We start from the raw sequence: 16,068 nt of genomic DNA on the forward strand, positions 1-16,068 counted from the left end.
GGTATTGGTGATTGTAAACATTGGTTTCCATCTATAGACCTGTCATTGTGTACTAACAACAAAAACAGTATAATGCACAAAATTGATGCCGATTGGTATGAGGCCTAAACAAAGGCAGAAATAACGCTCTGAAGATCTACATGGCTTTCTATAGATATTACACTGTTCCACTTATCTCTCTTTGCCAGAGAGAACATGAATTCCATATTCTTAATATCCATCAAGTACTGTTATTCTGTTGCAGATTCACTAATGTGCTAAGCTGTAGTGGGAGGTGATATATATTCACTACAACACACTGTCCTCAACCTAATAACCCTAGAAATAGTATTATTATCCATGCACTCATCTTATAACGTATTGATCAGTGTAACCTTCTGCTCACCAGCCTCCCTCGCTCCCACCTCGCCCCCCTTCACTCTATACTCAACGCGGCTGTGAGACTTCTGTTCCTCTCACGCTAAACTTTTTCTGCCTCCCCTCTCTGCCTTGCCCTTCACTGGCTCCCATTCCCCTACAGAATCCTTTACAAACTCCTCACCTTCACCTACAAGGCCTTCTCCCACTCCACTGCCCCATGTATCTCCAATCACATTTCCATTCACACTCCCTCCTGTTCCCTGTGATCCGCCAACGACTGTCACCTCTCCTCCACTCTGATCACCACATCCTACACCAGAATTCAAGATTTCTCTCGGACTGCCCGCTCCACCTGAACAACCTCCCATGCTCTAACCAACTGTCCCCTAATCTGTGCTCCTTCAAAAGGGCACCTAAAACTCATTTGTTCCTTAAAGGTTACCAACCTTCTACCAAACCAACTCCATGCTTGATCGCCTCTCTCTTCCTCTGTCCCTGTATGTGTTCGTCTTTCGCGTGATCCCATACCGACTCCCAATTGTGCCTGCATCTGATTGTCCTCCCTTTAGTATGTAAGCTCCTGTGAGCTGGGCCCTTTTCCCTACAGCCTCTTTACCATGTCTTCTCCTCCTTCACTGTATTAGCTATGCTTGGAGCTATTGGAGACTTGGTTTTACTCGTTTATTGTTGTGTACTGTTTTACCCTGTATGGTCAACTGTTTGTATTCTGTGCAGCACTATGGAAACCTTGTAGCACCTTTTAAATAGAGAATAATAATAATAATATTTATCTGCTTATTGCCATGGAGCACTTGGTGGATACTTAGATGTGTGGAGTGGTGCTGCATCAGCCACTATTTCCAATTGTTTCTCCTGCATATCCTACCACAAGTCCCCACTTTCCGCAACCCCCCACACACATTTTTTTTCCACTTCTTGGTTATAGCCTGGATTCCTCTTCATCACTTCTTTTTCTCCTCTTTCCCTCTAAGTCGATTGATCATTGGTGGGCAGTGGGCAGCAAGAATACTTACCTGCCATGCAATCCTAAGTGAAAATCCCTCTCTGCAATGAGACTCTTGATTTGTTGCAAAAGAGACTGGCTCCATCGAAGAAAGAGAGTTCACTAACTGTGCATGTGCCGATGATTTGTCATGCATGCGCAGTGAAGTCAACTCTGGCTTAAGGAAGGAAGGAGCATGCAGCCTGTGAATAGGATCCTCTCCAGTGGGGCCGCACTTCATTAGAAAAGATTTTAGTGCTAGCGGTGAAAAGCAAACCTTTAACTTAACATTATTATTATTATCATTTATTTGTTAGGCGCCACAAGATTTCCGCAGCGCCGTACACAAAGCAAACAGTAGACTATACAGGGTGAGACAGTACAGAACAATAAACAAAAATACCAATGCTTCAGAAACTCCAGGCAGGTTAATGCAGTAGAGGCGGAGTAGAAGAACAGGTGTGGAGACAAGAGGGAAGAAGGCCCTGCTCATTCGAGCTTACATCCTAAGGGTGGGTGAAACGAACCAGACACAATTGAAGGAAGTTGAAGTGTAGGGAGAAGGACCGGGAGGAGAGATGATAGAACGTTAGGAGGAGATGCGGGGTTAGGTAGAAGGTTGGTACGCTTTGAGGTACAGGTGACTTTTGAGTGCTCATTTGAAAGAGCACAGATTAGGAGAGAGACGGATGGAGCGAGGGAGGTCGTTCCAGTGAAGGGGGGCAGCACGGGAGAAGTCCTGGATTCTGGAGTGGGAAGTGGTAATAAGAGTGGAGGAGAGGCGGCGGTCATTAGCTGAGCGTAGGGAGAGGGCAGGAGTGTGAATGGAGAGGAGGTTTGAGATATAAGGGGCCATAGACTGAGAGAGAGCCTTGTACGTGGTGGTAAGGAGTTTGAAAAGGATTCTATAGGGGAAAGGGAGCCAGTGTAATGCAAGGCAGAGAGGAGAGGCAGAGGAGGAGCGGCGTGAAAGGAAGATGAGTCTAGCAGCCGCATTGAGTATAGAGCGGAGGGGTGCGAGGTGGGAGTGGGGGAGGCCAGTAAAGAGGAGGTTGCAGTAATCAATGCGGGAGATGATGAGTGCGTGTATGATAGTTTTGGTGGCATCCTGAGAGAGGAAGGGAAGGATGCGGGCAATGTTGCGGAGTTGGAAGCGACAGGCTTGGGCGAGGGATTGAATATGGGGGGTGAGAGAGTGGAGTCAAGAGTGACCCCAAGGCAGCGGAGTTGGGTGACAGAGGAGATGGTGGAGTTGGTAACAACGATAGAGAGGTCATGGTGGGAAGGGAGTCTAGGTGGGGGAAAGACAATGAGTTCGGTTTTAGAGATGTTAATTTTAAGAAAGCGCGAGGACATCCAGGAGGTGATGGCTGAGAGGCAGTCAGATACACGAGAGAGGAGGGAGGAGGAAAGAACAGGAGAAGATATGTAGAGTTGAATGTCGTCAGCGTAGAGGTGATACTGAAGACCGAAAGAGGAGATGAGAGCGCTAAGGGAGGAAGTGTAGAGCGAAAAGAGTAAAGGGCCAAGAACAGAGCCCTAAGTGACTCCAACAGGGAGAGGGGAGGGGTGGAGGAAGAACCAGACGTGGATACAGAGAAAGAGCGGTTAGCAAGGTATGAGGTGAACCAGGCATGGACAGAACCAGAAAGGCAGAGAGAGAGAAGAGTTTGCAGCAGGAGGGGGTGGTCTACAGTGTCGAAGGCTGCGGAGAGGTCGAGGAGGATGAGTAGGGAGAAGTGACCCTTGGCTGATAGTAGATCATTAGTAACTTTCACCAAGGCAGTTTCAGTGGTGTGGAGGGGGCGATAGCCAGATTGGAGGGGGTCAAGGAGGGAGTTGACCGAGAGGTGTCTGGTGAGGCGGCTGCAGACAATCCGCTCGAGTAATTTGGAGGCATTGGGAAGAAGAGAGATAGGGCGATAATTCGCAAGGGAGGTGGGGTCAAGATTGGCTTTCTTGAGGATAGGAGAGATGAGAGCGTGTTTGAATGAAGAGGGGACTATGCCAGAGGAGAGTGATAAGTTGAAAAGGTGAGCCAGGTGAGAGCAGGCAGTAGGAGAGAGAGAGCGAAGGAGGTGAGAGGGGATGGGATCAAGAGGACAGGTGGAGGGTGGAGAGGAAAGAATAAGGGAGCGAACTTCATCACCAGATGTAGGGGTGAAGGAGCACCAGAGCCGATTAATAGCGGGCGGTGAAGCGATGGTGGTGGCGGGAGAGGGATTGGAGGAGGAAATGTTCAGTCTGATAGCCTCAATTTTGGAAGAGAAAAAGGTGAAGTCAGAGGCAGAGAAGGAAGGTGGGAGAGGGGGAGAGGGGGAGAGAGGATGGGGTTGAATGTGGCAAAGAGGCGACGGGGATTGGAGGACTGAGAAGAAATGAGGGACTTAAAGAAGGATTGTTTTAGCAAGTGACAGGGCAGAGCAGAAAGAGGAGAGCATAAATTTAAAGTGGAGGAAGTCAGCCAGGGAACCAGATTTCCTCCAGAGGCGTTCAGCTGTGCAAGAGCATTTTTGAAGGAAGCGGGTAAGTTTGGAGTGCCAGGGTTGGGGAATAAGGCGGCGGCGGATAGAAGATAGAAGGGGCTGGGGCGACAGCGTCTAAGGCAGTAGTGAGGGATTTTTTGTAGACAGAGGACGCCTGATCAGGGCAGGCCATAGAGAGCAGCGGTGATAGGAGAGTTTCAAGAGAGGAGGAGAAAGAGATGGGGTCAATGGCATCAAGGTTGCGCCTGGTGAGGGTGGCTTTAGGCGAGGTGGGAGCGGGGGAGGAGGACTGAGTGAAGGAGAGGAGATGGTGGTCAGAGAGTGGGAAGGGAGAGTTGGAGAAGTCAGAGAGATCGCAGAGATGAGAGAAGACAAGGTCGAGGTAGTGACCAAGACAATGGGTGGGGGAGGAGGTCCACTGAGTAAGGCCTAGAGAGGAGGAAAGGGCGAGAAGTTTGATGGTGGCAGGGTCAGAGCAGTTGTCAATAGGGATGTTAAAGTCTCCTAGTATAATGGACGGAAGGTCAGAGGAAAGATAATGGGGGAGCCATGCGGAAAAGTTGTCAAGAAAAAGAGAGGTAGGGCCTGGGGGACGGTAGATGACAGCTAGGGGATAGGAGGAGGCCCACTCCACCTCCTGGACGCTCATCTGTTCTGGTGGAGTGAGTGAAAGAGAAGCCCCCGTAGGAGAGAGCGGCAGGAGAGTCAGTATCAGAGGGAGTAAGCCAGGTTTCGGTAATGGCAAGAAGATTGAGAGAGTTGGATATGAAGAGGTCGTGGATGGAGGACGGTTTGTTACGGACAGACCTAGAGTTCCAGAGAGCACACGAAAAAGGGAGGGAGGAACAGGGGGAGATGTGGATGCGATTGTCAGGGTTGATGGAGCGAGGGGAGGGTGAGAGATGGGATTGTGAGAGTTAGGCCATAGAAGGGGGTTAGGGGAGAGGATTGGTGTAGGAAAAGAGCGAGGTGGCATGATGAGAGATGGGGGACAAGGGATGAGAGAACGGCCAGAGGAGGCAGGGGAGGGGTAAGGGAGTAACACAGAGGGCAGCAAAGGGACATTGTAGTGGAACAGAGCAAATTAGACGTTTAGCTCCCTAAGGACTGACGAGCAGAATAGAACAGAGATTAGAACAGTAGAGGGCTATGGACCAGAGTGGAATAGAGAGGCAATGTCAGAAAACAATATGGAGTTCAGTAGACATAAAATAAAATACAATTAAAATTGAAATAAAAATAAAATGGAATGCAGTAAAATAAAATACAGTAAAATAGGCTTAAAATAAGAGTAGGTTAAGGTGACATAATAGTACAATTGGAATGAAGAATGCAATGTAAAATTGAACTGAAAATCACAATGTAAAATTGAATGAAAAATACAATGTAAAAGTAGTAAGGAGGACAAAGAGAGCCTGGTACCAGGAAGAAGGAGACCACAGGAAACCAGCGAGTCCAGGCCTCAATAGTCCAGGCAGGCGAGTCCAGGCAGGTCACGGGTAGTTGCTGGAGGGACAATGGTCTAGGGGATCAGTGTTCAGGCTAGACGATTGATCCAGAAAGTCAAGTAGGACCAAAGTACAGGTGACCAGAGATGATGTGGGTCCAGGATGGCCAAAGGAGAACAGCATTGGAACCGAAGCAGAAAGACACCGATTTCGAGGTATGGCAGCGTGGAGGCAGCTGTGGCCGGAAGCAGGGATGGCGTCGGGACCGGAGCTGCGGGACACAGGGAGTGAGGCACCAGAAAGACGTGGCAGCAAGCAGACCAGGAACAGCGTCAGGAACGGAGCTGGAGCAGCAGATGGAGCCGGAGCAGCATTTGGGAGCCAGAGGAGTGGAGGCCAGAGATGTGGGAGCCGGAGCAGCACACGGAAGCGGGAGCCTGAGAAACACGTGGAGCCGGATCAGCACTTGGAAGAGACGTGGAGGCCAGAGGAACAGGTGGAGCCGGATCGGCACTTCGAGGGTACATGGAGGCCGGAGGTCAGAGAAGCGCGAGGAAACGGGAGCCAGAGGAGTGCATGTAGCCAGAGCATCACCTGCAGCGGGAGCCAGCGAAACACGTGGTGCGGCACTTGGAAGCGTGGGCCGGAGCACGGAGAGGTAGACGCCTTCAGACAGAGCAGAGAGCGGCGTCTGGCGTCGATGGTGGAGCTGGAACGGTGGCAGGTGGGTAAGAGACAGCAGACCCCATTGGAGATTAGACCAGGAGTAGGGCACGGCACATAACATACACATGAATGCCAGGACCGAAGGTTTCCCAGCAGAACAATGCCCAGAGCATCAAACTGCCTTCGCCGGCATGCCGTCTCCCCGTAGTGCATTCTGGTGCCATGTCTTCCTCAGGTAAACAACGCACACACGTCCACATGTTGTAAAAGAAAACATGATTCATCAGACCAGGCCACCTTCTTCCATTACTCCATGGACCAGTTCTGGTACTCACGTGTCTATTGTAGGCACTTTTGGCAGTGGATAGGGGTCAGCATGGGGACTTTGACCGATCTACAGCTACTCAGCCCCATACGCAGAAAGCTGCGATACACTGTGTGCATTTGGACACCTTCCTATCATAGCCAGCATTAACTTTAACAGTAGCTCCCCATGAGCACCAATGAGCCTAGGGCATCCGTGATTCTGTTGCCAGTTCACCAGTTGTCTTTCATTTGACCACTTTTGGTAGGTACTAACCACTGCATACCATGAACACCCCAGAAGACCCTGTTGTTTTGGAGATGCTCTGAATCAGTCGTCTAGCCATCACAATTTGGCCCTTGTCAAATACGCTCAGATCCTTACGCTTGACAATTTTTCCTTCTTCCAACGCAACATCTTCAAAAACTGACTGTTCCCTTGATGCCTAATATACCCCACCCCTTGACAGGTGCCACTGTAATGAAATAATCAGTGTTATTCACTTTACTTGTCAGTGGCTTTAATGTTGTGATTGATTGGTGTCTTGTGGACTAACTTTGGATATCCTTTGACCATAAAATGCTTGTATTGAATAATACAATGTATCTCACTTGTGCTTTTGGACATCTTCATTCGATCGTTGGATATGTTAGGTTATTGTGGCCATCTATCCCCTACAATTACAAAGTATAGCTTTCATTAAATGTCCCTTTCAGGATTGTATATTGCAATGACAGGGCCCCATAGCAAAATGTATGGGGTGGCGGGTGGTAATACCTATCTATATGTATATATAAGCTTATTTATAAAATGCCACACTGTGTACACAGTGCACTGGAGCCTCCCTCTGCTCTTCTGGGCATGCGAGGGAGCTGGCACATGCGGAAAGTACAATCAGGGCTCCAAGGCACAAGCACCAGTCCCTCAGAAGCAGCGGCATTCAGGGCTCTAGTGGTAGTTATGCTTCTGGTCCCTTAGTAATGCTAGAGCAACTAGAACAACACAGAAATACTACAAAGATATGTTGCCCATCTGTCTAATTTATTGATCGAACTTTCAGTTAATATGTACAGTTCAATAGTCAGTATTTATAAATTGTAGTACTAATGTAATATCCTTTACGTGTTACATGTAAACATGATATATTACAATATATAAATCTATGACCACCATCTGCTGTAATATTTTTACTTACAAATGAGTATGAAACCATTTTTGTAACTACTTATATCTTTCAAAACATGCAGTAACTCTGTTTCCTGGTGTATTTTACACAGGGGGGTGGTTAAAGTGACATGAGAACTTGTCCTTCACATACTGATATAATTCCCAAGGGCATTGTGTAAACTGGGGATTGAGACAGCTAAATCAGGCACTATTAGTATATGTGCAGAAGGAATGTTAGATCTGGGCCCCTCTGCCAGATAGGTCCATATTTCCATATTGTTTTCCACATAAATGATGGACATCATGGAGTTTATTTATCACGTCAATAGAAAGAAAACACAGTTTTCACGTTTCAGCATCAGTAATTCCTGCTCCAGTTAAATTAGGCTCATAGTCTGAGACTCATCAGAAAAAGTTGACATATTAATATTTATAAAGTATATTTAAGGTTTCATTTGAAAATATTTTTAAGTAGATTTAATTATGTACAACCTGAAGCTGATAGCACTAAAATACTTATTTATCAAACCCACATTTGTGTTGCTTTAACAAGTCGCTGAAGCAGCAAATTAGTGTAAATTAGAAGTGCCCTAAAGCATTTAAAACAAAATAGTTCTTAGAATTTTCCATAAAAGTGGAATTATTAATTTAGCTGCCATGCTTAGTAGTACATGGATGGTGTGTATATTAGTAATTATGGCATACAAAACAAGAACAACCCAATCACTAAACCAGGACTTACATTGCTACCTTGTGGTTCTATATGATAAACAACCCTCATTTCCTTTTCACACTGCAAACAGATTATGCAGACGATTATTAGCAAGTTTAACTATTAAGACCTACATGGAATAATTAGATTGAAACATAAATTTCATGTGCAAAACTAATATTTATTTGTTTCATCATGGGACACATATCGAATAGTAAAATCTACAGATCATAAACTACTTACTGCATCATTTTACTATAAAGGAACAGACTTTTGCAGAAAATGTGTATTTAGTATTCATCCTTTGATTAACCCTCTATGGCTGCTCACTGCCTATAACTCTGTCCACAGTATCTGTGATTATCATTTGAGAGACAGGCATCCATCACCCACACTGTGGCTGCCAGTCAGCACTCACCCTGCGTTGCTCGGAGCGCACAGCCTTGGAAGCGCTCTCCCTGATATCCGCAGCAACACCTGGCTTCAAGATGCTTTTTGTGAATCTCCGAGTAGGTTCCATGAAACCGATAACCTGGGGCAACCGGTAGCGCGATGGCTAAGGGGAGGTGCAGCAAGAGAAGAACGGGGGGAAGGGTAACAAGAGAACGAGAGATGGTGTTAGAGAGCAATAGGAACACTGTAAGCATTGAGTAGAGGGATGCAGGGGATGGCAGTCAAAACTGCATTTAGAGGGAGAGGCCAAGCATTGAAAGAAGGTCATAGATGACCCGTGTTTATAAAGGGCAGCATTAGAGGCATTAATTGCGTTGTAATCACACAAAGATATATTGAGAATAGCAGAGACTAGGAACAGGTAACACTGCTGAAGATGCTAAATTTGCTCCGAGGACTTGTGCTGCCCTGATGGTCGTAGCTGTGAACGCTGCTCTACTACTTAGTAAAGGAAGCGGAACTTACTTTCTTCCTCTTTATCTCTCAAGCAGCTTGTCTTGTTAAAAGGATCAGCCAGTGACTAGAGCTTGTAGAAGAAAGTACTGTACACACAAATGAATGAGACGCGAATGCTGATTAATAGAGAGGGGTTAATTGGCTCTGGAATCTCTGGGGATTCCCAATTAAAATGACCACACTTTCCCAGATTTTAGGGAAGTGACAGGAATTTATTCTGTGCTCTTGGAGTTTACAGTAAATTCCATAACACAAAGTAGTTATTGAACAACCATTTCTGCTTTCTGGTTGGGAATGTATATAGCAGATAGGTATACAGTATTATAAGTTAAAATATGTATACATTTATTACTATAACAGCAGTACCCTTTAATTATACTGGCAGCATGAAAATGTGGACAGATGAATGTATATACTGTATAAGTATATTTATAAGGTGCCAGACAGTGCCCTATAAGACTACTATAAACAAACTGTGACAAGAGTAATAAGTGTAATAGGAAAAATGTTATTGAAGGATATGCCCTGAAGAACTGTTTAGATGGGTGATAAGATAAAGCACATTTTCAAGTTTGATATACAAGTTCACAAGTACAAAGGTTTAAGGCGGTGAACACACTACCGGTTGTTCAGCCGATTATCGAGCCAGTCACACGATAAACGACCGTTGGACCTGATATCACTTTAGTGTGTACGCTCCAAAGATGAACGATTATCATTCCAAAGCATTTTGTATTGATTTTAAACCAAACTAAAAATCTCATTCAACGATGGAACGATGTTGTTCCAATTGTTTCCAATTCCAAGTGTGTATGCACTCAGGACCGGCAGTGTCCATAGATCTCTAGGGAGTGTGCACATTCTCCATCTTTTCAGCCTATGGTTATGATAGATAAAGAGCACAGATCTGAAGGTAAATCTTGTACAACCTGTGTGTACACGTGAATTGGCATGTTGATCGGGACTTTGTTTTTCTTCAGTCGTTGGTAAAACATTAATTATATCGCATCTGGAGAAATTTTCTGTTGTGTGTACCCAGCTTAAGTAGTGTACATGGTAATAATTGACAGGTATATGTAAGACTGCTGCAGTGCTACTGATTTAAGAGATGAGAAATCAACTTGGGTGTGAAGTTTGCGGTTGAAGCTCCAATGGGGCAGGGACTGATGTGAATGAGTTCTCTGTACAGCGCTGCAGAATGAGTGGCGTTATATAAATAAATGGTGATGATGATGATAGAGGGATATAGTTCCCAAGGTTATGAGCGTACAAGGAGAAAGAGTCTTGTTATTAAACCAACAGACAGGGCCTATTCATGATTATACCAGCAGTGACCATACTTTATACCAGTTGCCAGTGCCCATACAAAAATACCATGTTACCTATATATTATACAAGAGGCTCATTTGGAATTGGACATCATTTTTTGTGTAAGATATACACTTCCGTATTATGTGGATGAATACGTATAATTTTTCGGATTTCGTTGTCTTTCCTTCTGCCCAGGGAAGCGTATCATGGGCAGACAAATATAGGCCAAGTACGATAAGGGCTGCAGGGCATGCTCACATAATTGCCTCAATATTAGACGTGGACTCATCCACAGATACTCCTTTTAGGAGGTGTATCTGTGTTGGTGCCGGAAGGCTGGTGCAGTGATACACAATGATGACAATGATTGTCAGCAGCACTATCTAGCTGCTTCTGGTTGGATGATTGCAAACTGACCTCTCCAGATTATAGTACTTAAATCATTAGCATTATAAAATAATCCTAATTTATATCAAGTTGTGACCTTCTATTATTATTTTTCCCTTTGGTCTATGCCAGAAAGAAGATTTGAATTTCAAAGGGGAAAACAACAGATGTTTGTATTTAATTTAATTTGTAATTTATATTTGTGTTTTTATTTAATTACATTTTATAATGACAATGCAGCTCACCTTTATCAATGACTATCAAGCCATTATTCTCTCTTGTGTATACAATATCTTCTATATTTATTAATACTTTTTCATAGTGTGCATAGTTTGACTCACAGACACTGGGGATGCTTATATGTCACACTACAGCCCCTGCCTCTCCAGTCCTGTAGAGGTCACTGACAAGTGGGAATGAGATGAGTGGAAGTCCCTGTCTGATGTGACTCAGGGCCGGATTAAGGGAATGGAGGCCCCTGGGCTAAGGGGGCCTCCATTGCCCCGTGAGGGCCCCCCCCCCCCGTGATCCGAGCTGCCCGCCCCCCCCCCCCTGGCACTTACCTCCTTCCCCGGCGCGCTGTGCGCTCTTTACTGAGGAGATCTCGTGGGAGTGAGACTCAAGAGATATCGTCAGTAAGGAGACTACAGCGCCCGGAGAAGTACTGCAGGGAAAGTGCTCAGCAGCACTGATCGTGCCAGGGGCGCCCCTGCCCCCCCCCCGACCAATCAATACTGCTGCTGAGCACTTTCAAGGGCCCCCTGGATGCCATAGGCTCCTGGGCTGTAGCCCAGTTAGCCCTATGGTTAATCCGGCCCTGGATGTGAGTCATCATCAGGGGAGGGCTGGCAAACTTTAGCACGGGGACCAAGACTCAACTCAGCAGCCTATTAAGAACATTTCAAAGGGAAAAAAATGTAGGTGGCCCAGTGACCCAGCCCAAGGTAGTCCATTATGGCGCTGGCCTGGGAAGCAGACACCCCCCATGCCCACTGGCCCAGACTGCCCCTGAGCACCATACAACTTGTGAAATCAGTGTCACCTTGAGTTTACTTCTGCTCTTCAGTCAATACACAACTTGATTAGTTACTGCAGAAGTTGGAAGCACAACACTGACTTAAAGGGGCATATTCAATTAGGGTTCCGGTTCCTGGGATCGCGCCGGAATGGGCCGCAAACTTAATCCACGTTACCGCAATAACGTGGATTTTCATTCGCAGCCCATAGGGTTGCGCACGAAAATCTGCGTTATTGTGGTGCCGTAATACCGGCAAGAACGCGCACTTTTTGCGGTAACGACATGGGTGCCAGTGCCCAAAGCTCCAACTGTGCTCCCAACCGCCTAGTGGGGTAATTTGTTCTAACAGCATCTGATACAGGACGTGAAGCTGAGATTTCACAGAAAACGTTGGTTATGCTGCTGTGATACCACCTGCCCTGCCTCTGTAGGAATACTCTGATCCTCACAGTGAATTTCTGTTGAGCATGCTAGTAAGACAGGTATTCACAATATCCTGAGATGACAATAGCCCGCATAGAGGTGAAGTAGACCATGATGGGAATAGTTAATTATAAAGATGTTTATATTTTTAGATTTATTTAATTTATTTACCTCAGAGTCTCAGCAATATAGATGTTTGTTTTGCTTTGTTATTTTTATGTTGCAACAGTTTGCCTCAAAGTTCCATCCAAGCAGAGGAAATGAAAGAACTAAAAACATATTTTAATGAGAATACGTTGAAAGGCTGCATTGAGAATATGCTGTTCAGTGGAACCCTGAACAATGGATTAAACCTAACAATTTTAGATAATCCTATTTCTTCCAGATTACTTATTTTAGAGGGAAAAGTAATTATCACCCCCTGTTGATAGCTGAAGATGGCGTGTGGGTAAACTATGGTGCCAAGAACAATTTTGATAAACTGTAATTATTGATGTTGGTAATTGCAGGCAATGTACCCTGAATCATCATAATGTAGTGTGCTGTTACCCTAGCCAGCCATCGGCTATCACCATTTACTACAAAGTAATTATTGACAGTATTTTGCCGTTTCCTCAGCTACTTGTAAAAGTGAATATTGAACAATTCACAGCATACTTTCAGCATCACTCAGGTGAACAGTAGAATAATACGGATGTAGCCTAATACAGACAACATACACCAGTGAGAAGGAACACCATTACCTTTGAGAACAGAAGAAATGTTACAACTCATCTGTAAAATTGTTCCTGACAGTCTCGATGAAAAGCTTGTTACAGAAAGCTTATGGTGCATGGCTTACAGGGGAGTAAGACAGAAAGAGGAATATGTAGACTGAAGGAAACAGGCATTTGCTCTTAAAGGTATGGTCCTTTACCCTCCAAAGTTGAGATAAACTAATACAATCAATGCATGATATCCAGACACTGTTGTCTTCTTGCAAATTAAATATACTTAAATTATTATAGACAATTAAATACACAAAATTCCGCAAATTAAAATCCACTGCATCGGAACATTTTTTAGTTTCATAGGTAAGGCCCATTGACTTTGTTTTTTTTAATATGTAAGACTATGTAGTGCCTGTATTAACTCCATTGTTTGGCTTTACATTTGGTGGTCCTAAGCTCCACTGCATCCATTTGAGGCCCATAATACAATTACAAGGGAGTGGGCAAGTGACAATTATACAGTCCAGGTACTAAGGCCATCCTTCTGAGAAAGAAGGTAATTTAGATCAATGCCTTGCTACCAGGGCCGGTGCAAGGTTGCTCGGCACCCTAGGCAAAGCTTAAGCTTGCCGCCCGCACTTTTTTTATTTCCCAGCCCCTAACACACTTGACATTTCTAAAATAAAAATAATAACTCTCACATTCTCCGTTCTCTCCCCTCTGTCTGCAGCCTCCGCTCTCTCCCCTCTGTCTGCAGCCTCCGTTCTCTCCCCTGTCTGCAGCCTCTGTTCTCTCCCCTCTGTCTGTCTGTAGCCTCCTTTCTCTACCCTCTGTCTGTCTGTAGCCTCCGTTCTCTCCCCTCTGTCTGTCTGTAGCCTCCGTTCTCTCCCCTCTGTCTGCAGCCTCCGTTCTCTCCCCTATCTGCAGCCTCTGTTCTCTCCCCTCTGTCTGTCTGTAGCCTCCTTTCTCTCCCCTCTGTCTGTCTGTAGCCTCCGTTCTCTCCCCTCTGTCTGTCTGTAGCCTCCGTTCTCTCCCCTCTGTCTGCAGCCTCCGTTCTCTCCCCTGTCTGCAGCCTCTGTTCTCTCCCCTCTGTCTGTCTGTAGCCTCCTTTCTCTCCCCTCTGTCTGTCTGTAGCCTCCGTTCTCTCCCCTCTGTCTGTCTGTAGCCTCCGTTCTCTCCCCTCTGTCTGTCTGTAGCCTCCGTTCTCTCCCCTCTGTCTGTCTGTAGCCTCCGTTCTCTCCCCTCTGTCTGTCTGTAGCCTCCGTTCTCTCCCCTCTGTCTGTCTGTAGCCTCCGTCCTCTCCCCTCTGTCTGTCTGTAGCCTCCGCTCTCCCCCCTCTGTCTGTCTGTAGCCTCCGCTCTCTCCCCTCTGTCTGTAGCCTCCGTTCTCTCCCCTCTGTCTGTAGCCTCCGCTCTCTCCCCTCTGTCTGTAGCCTCCGCTCTCTCCCCTCTGTCTGTAGCCTCCGCTCTCTCCCCTCTGTCTGTAGCCTCCGCTCTCTCCCCTCTGTCTGTAGCCTCCGCTCTCTCCCCTCTGTCTGCAGCCTCCGCTCTCTTCCCTCTGTCTGTAGCCTCCGCTCTCTCCCCTCTTTTCATATCAACAGAGAACCATTGTGTTTTATTAGGGGCACTCATAGGATATCTTGATAATTAAACATATTAAAGTTTATTGATATGCATTAAAAAGATAGTGATAATAATAGGTAGCAGTGAAATATTAAAAATTGTTGATTATGAATAGAGCCAATGAATGGTTAGTCACACTTTCGGGAGATGCACCAAGTTTAAAAATCTGAGAGAAGTGCACTGTATAAAAGTGTAATAATGTAATCATCACATCAACTGTCCAACCTCCTGCCATGTTCTATCACCCCTTATAATATATAAAAGTGCTATGTTTCTCCTAAAATACTGCTCAGTTTAGCTTCATTTATGGTTTCAATTAATCATGATAGGGAGAAGACATCAGGACTGTCTTTACTACATATGTTTGTATGACATTGGGCATAGTGCACCCTATAAATGCTCTTCTCCGCCCAAGAGTAACTGGATGTCACAGAATAGGCCCCATCAATAGTAGGATGAGTCACAGAGCTGGTGCAAGACACAAAACCATTTACATAGTGGACAGACTGTGCTCTCCATTGTCCAGAAAGTATTATCTCTAAAAATGATTCGACTTGACTCCTTTACCTCATTTCATTAACACTGTGTTATAAAAGGAAATGTTTTTTTTTGCCCTACTTGACAAAACTAAGGTATTGATTGCCCACTCCATACTTTGCAATAAATGTCCTCGCGCTGCCAAGCTTCTGCCATTGGCTGCTGCAAACATCTGCTCCTCCACTAATAATAATAATAATTACAAAATAATTTTGTACTGTAGCTGCAGGTGGTAAGTGATTTCATTGAGCTTGTGATTTCCACTGCATTTTGATTTCAAGTGCTTTTGTTTAAAGTGTGGGGTTAGATCCAGTAAGGAGTTGAATCCAGATGGGGGTTAAATCTTGTAAGGGTCTAGCAAAGGTTAGTACTTTAGAGGTCACTTGATGATCTCAATCAATGCATATCTTGTCATATGTATGCACACTTGGAGCAATTGTTCCAAGGTTTATACCTCTGTGAGAATTGTGAGCAATTGGTTTCTTTGGAAACCCAGGTAACTGATCTAAAGCACACCATTCCAACATTGAGAGAGATTGCCAACCTGGAGCAGAGTTTACATCTCACCATTGATGCATTAGCTGAGCAGGGTGGAGCAGAGACAGAGGACAGTGCACAGGTAGGCAGCTGGGTAATAGTTACAAGGGGTAGCAGAGGGAGGAAGAGTCCAGCCAGTTATGAGCTAAGAAATCCCAGCAGATTTGCCAGATTGGAGGAAGATACTGTGGAAGGCAGTTCAGAATTGGTAGAGTTGAGTGAGACTGCTTCCTTTAGCAAACAAGGGAACGGTCTCTCCAGCATAGAGGGGACCAAAGTTACTCAGGGACACAGGCAAATTGTGGTCGTAGGGAATACAATTATTAGGAAGGCAGATAGGGCAATCTGTTACCGGGACCGTGCATACCGAACAGTGTGTTGTCTCCCGGGTCCTCGGGCTCGGCATATTGCGGATTAGGTGGACAGATTGTTGGGAGGGGCTGGGAATGACATAGCGATTTTGGTGCA

General features: G+C 45.5%; 1 protein-coding gene across 1 annotated transcript in view; it reads right to left on the bottom strand.

Annotated features, from left to right (window-relative positions):
• Positions 1-9,027, bottom strand: part of DOCK10 (dedicator of cytokinesis 10) — a 256,655-nt gene extending 247,628 nt beyond the window's left edge. The window contains exon 1 of the mRNA XM_075201945.1: positions 8,565-9,027. Coding sequence (XP_075058046.1) covers positions 8,565-8,666 — 102 coding nt within the window. The 5' untranslated portion in view covers positions 8,667-9,027. The remainder of the gene's footprint in view (positions 1-8,564) is intronic.
• Between the last annotated feature and the right edge of the window lie 7,041 nt (positions 9,028-16,068).

This window comes from Mixophyes fleayi, chromosome 3, assembly GCF_038048845.1.
Source record: "Mixophyes fleayi isolate aMixFle1 chromosome 3, aMixFle1.hap1, whole genome shotgun sequence".
NCBI classification, from domain to species: Eukaryota; Metazoa; Chordata; class Amphibia; order Anura; family Limnodynastidae; genus Mixophyes; species Mixophyes fleayi.